The sequence below is a fragment of the Notothenia coriiceps genome, unplaced genomic scaffold (genome assembly GCF_000735185.1).
Source record: "Notothenia coriiceps isolate Sejong01 unplaced genomic scaffold, NC01 NC01_scaffold00032841, whole genome shotgun sequence".
NCBI lineage: Eukaryota > Metazoa > Chordata > Actinopteri > Perciformes > Nototheniidae > Notothenia > Notothenia coriiceps.
Window position 1 is genome coordinate 383 of NW_011365542.1, and position 2,609 is coordinate 2,991.

The window sequence follows — 2,609 nt, forward strand, 5'->3', positions numbered from 1 at the left end:
TTACATTTATTAGAATTCAAATTTGTAACAGTGTTATAGTCTAGTTTGTTGATGTACTATATTATAACTTTTAAGTATTTTTAAAAAACTTTGCTTAAAGAGGACATATTATTCTCATTTTCAGATTCAATTTAGTATTTAATGTCTACTGGGACATGTCTCCATGTTTTAAAGTTCAGAAAGGTATTCATGCTTCTCTCATACTGCCTGTGGAGGTGTTTCAGGCTGGGGGAAGACTTCCTCTGGAGGGAACACCGAGCCTTTGCAGACCATTTACGTGCACACAAACCTATCGAACACACTACAGGATACGGAAAAGGGCCTCTTTCAAAAACGTGTTCTTGAAATTGCAGATACCCTGCAGCATTTCTATGATGTGTGCTTATATGTCCTTCTTGGCATGTTGCTGTTACTAATACTTAGTTCCAACTTTAGAGTTTGGAGGACCATGACTTGAAGTTGGCAGTTAAATAAGCAGCAGCGGAGTGACAAAGGAGCAGGGGAAGTGAAGCAGAGCAACATGGCCGTCTTCAAGCCTGAAAATGTGGAAGACTTCTATGAGATCGGCGAAGTTCTGGGAAGGTACGGATATATCAAGCTGTTTGAAAAGTATTTTACAGATGTGTAAATGTACTCCAACATATTGGATTTAAAATGCCACAATTTTCCTTCACATCCCGAACAAACAATGCTGACCTCTTTGCATGGTTATACATTTCAAAAAACTGAATTCATCCTTTTAGCAGCGACTTTCCATATAAACCATTTTGACCTTCTCTTTGATTATTATCAAAAACATCAAATAATAATAACGTAGTTATTTGACTAGGTTGCACATTATTTTGTATCATCTTGTTCAAATGAAGTGTTTACATAATATACAATGCATATTTGTGGATATGTTAAATATATACATATCCATTTTGAAGTGCAAGTCCAAAGGTACTTTAGGGAGAGGAGTTTTATACGTCTTTATGAGGGGGCCAAGCCTTTATTGTGCCGCCTCATGGCTGAAGGAACAAGGAGTGTTGGAGGTGCTTGGTGCTGTGCCGAGGAGGGATGAGTCTCTGGCTGAACGTACTCCTCGTCTTCACCAGCTCTGCATGGTGGGAGGGGTTGTCCAGGATAGAGCTGTATGTCCAGCCTCAAAGATAGTGCTGGGTCTGTCAGAGCTTGTGCAGAGGTTCATCTTCTGAAGCTTGGTGTTTACCCTGCGCTGCTTCTTTACCCCTTCCAGTGGGCATTTTGCTCAGGTTCGAAAGGTCCGTGAGCGGGCCACCGGGACTTACTGGGCAGGAAAATTCTTGAAGATCCGCAAGAACACGTGCAGCCGCCTGGGCCTGGACCGGAGCCGGCTGGAGGAGGAGGTGGACATCCTGCACGCTATCCAACACCCCAACATCATCACGCTCAAAGATGTGTTCGAGAGCCGAGCTGAGGTGGTGCTCGTTCTGGAGCTGTGAGTACACGTGTGTGTGTTTCTGTTTGACGCCAACCTTATGTTATGTTTGGCACATGCTTTTGGTAGGTCAGGCCTAAGGAACAGAACTTAGTTACAGCGGCACGGAGACACAAAACAGAATATCTCCCACTCTGTCAAGATCCATCGGGTATTGCCACGGCAAATTCCAAAATCCACATGGATTTGACCTGGTCACTTCAGGTAAAGTCCTGACTTTCAGCTAATGAACGTCTTCTCGCTATATTCAGACGATACTAAAACGTGTAAAGCAGGAGGAAGACTTCAGCGATCACCGTCTCCTCTCCCTCTGCTCCTCCTCCTCATCTCCCCCCCCCCTGAAATCATGAGTGGCAGGCTGATAGGAACATATCAGGGTCTGGGACAAGGTGTTTCCTAAGTCTTGGCTCATAACATTCAAATATTACAGCTGAATTCAGATAATAATAAATAGTATTTGTAAAGCACCTTTCATTGCCCGATCCCCCATTGTGCGGAGTTTGGCCCTGGGGGGACGAAGCAGATGGTTGGTTATGGAACGGAGGTTGCGTGTGGAGGTTTGAGATGTGAGAAGTTCCTTCAGGTATGGAGGAGCGTTCCCGTGGATGCACTGATGGGTGAGTAGTGAGATCTTGTATTCGACCCTGAATGAGACAGGAAGCCAGTGAATGAAGGACGGGTGTGATGTGGTTGTACTTTCTCACCCTCAACAGGATCCTAGCGGCACTGTTCTGTACGTATTGGAGCTTGTTTTGCCGCGCACAGAGGAAAGTGTCATGTATTTTACGCCATGTGATCGGCCTTTATACACCGATCGATCGGCCGAGAGTGAATATCAGCCGATCACGATCGGAGCATCCCTAATAATTGATGTGGAGAGGGGTATGTTTTGGAAAAGGTGATATGGGTTATGGGGGAGGACTGGACCTGGTTTGGTGTGCCAACTAAAATAGCCTCTGTTTTGGAGCTATTTAGCTACAGGAGGTTTATCTACTCAGAGAGCAGATGGAACATGACCAGCCTTGAGGGAGCTGTTGATGACGTCGGTGATCATGGGACTTACACCAGAGATGTTGGATTTGACAAGGGCTGTGGGTAGAAGGTCTAGTGTGCAGCTGGAGATGAAGTATGATAAATACTTACATAGTGC

The 2,609-nt window shown here is 44.9% G+C and overlaps 1 protein-coding gene across 1 annotated transcript; it reads left to right on the top strand.

Annotated features, from left to right (window-relative positions):
• The first annotated feature begins 215 nt into the window (after positions 1 to 215).
• Positions 216 to 2,569, top strand: LOC104961206 (death-associated protein kinase 2-like). Its single transcript, XM_010789452.1, has 2 exons — positions 216 to 582; positions 1,238 to 2,569. Exons 1-2 carry the CDS (start codon positions 521 to 523, stop codon positions 1,461 to 1,463), a joined length of 288 nt encoding a protein of 95 aa, XP_010787754.1. The 5' UTR covers positions 216 to 520; the 3' UTR covers positions 1,464 to 2,569.
• The last annotated feature ends 40 nt before the right edge of the window (positions 2,570 to 2,609 follow it).